Raw genomic sequence first — 1,073 nt, 5'->3', positions numbered from 1 at the left:
AAAAATGCTTTGATTTCAATGAGGATGATCAATTGGTAGATTCTCTCTGCAACTCTGTATTACAGTCCATTCCTTTGCTTGACCCTGTCCATCGCAGCTTTCTAACTCTTTGCACTCCACCTCCCTCTCTCATTCTTCGAAAAGAATCGTAAAATTGCGATTCTTTTTTTCGTAATCCCGGTTGACTCGATCCTCAAACTCCTACTTTAAGAGGTCGTTGGAACCCCTCTTTGCCTGCCTTATAGCTCCGTGCGCACACTCTGCTAGTGTCCGCGTAAGGCGCATACGGCAAAAGGCACGAGAGACATAATGACCGCTAAACCCCCGAAAGCCGCCTGGCCAACGGCTCCATAATACATAGTCTTGTAGTATGGAAAATTTTCCTCATTGCCAAATAACTCAAATGATGTCTGAAAGCCATGGACCTTGCTGGCAACATAACCCCCCAAGGATAGAACGATAAAGCTGACGACGAGTTGAGTGCAGACGTAGTAAAGTCGATACTTGCGGTCTTCTCGCAGGCATCTTGGGTGGATCGCAAGGACGATCCCGAAGATGGAAAACAGGGCTGAAATAAGGGCTACAATCACCATGCCCACGACGACGTTGTCCATGAGGTTTTGGAATGTGATATCCAAAATAGAGTCGCTTGAGGTGGCGAGGTCGGATTTTGCGCGGTCTCGTAGGATGACCGCAAAGCGTACAGTGGCCGAATTGAGACCGGCAAGAGCCAGCCAGGTGATGGAAAGGAAAAGGAAGGCAAGACGCATTCTAATTGTGGCTGCGGAAGTATTCAGAGGCATTGTGTCCCCAAGAAAGGATTTTTCCGAATGCAGGCAGGTGAGGCAGGTCTCGTTGAAGAGCAGCAGAATGATGAAGCAGGTCAATCTTCGGGCACCGTGGATTTATATGTGCTATGGTCTCTTCACATAAATGCTGCCTCAACAAAGAATGGCCCAGCTGATAGTGAGCCGCCCTAGGTGCCTTTCTCATGCTTTGTTGCCTCAGTGGTAATCCTTATAGGCATTCTCTCGGTAAGAATGTTTCAGGTAGAAGCACTATCTGTATCCTTT

General features: G+C 47.8%; 1 protein-coding gene across 1 annotated transcript; it reads right to left on the bottom strand.

Moving 5' to 3' along the window:
- Positions 1-263: 263 nt before the first annotated feature.
- N7506_000076 (uncharacterized protein) lies at positions 264-803 on the bottom strand (the record flags this gene model as incomplete). Its single annotated transcript, XM_056949372.1, has 1 exon — positions 264-803. One exon carries the CDS (start codon positions 801-803, stop codon positions 264-266), a length of 540 nt encoding a protein of 179 aa, XP_056815287.1.
- Between the last annotated feature and the right edge of the window lie 270 nt (positions 804-1,073).

Source organism: Penicillium brevicompactum (genome assembly GCF_028827555.1).
Source record: "Penicillium brevicompactum strain IBT 35665 chromosome Unknown utg000001l_segment0_segment0, whole genome shotgun sequence".
NCBI lineage: Eukaryota > Fungi > Ascomycota > Eurotiomycetes > Eurotiales > Aspergillaceae > Penicillium > Penicillium brevicompactum.
The sequence above is the reverse complement of the archived record's forward strand: the minus strand, read 5'-3'. Positions and strand labels throughout refer to the sequence as shown.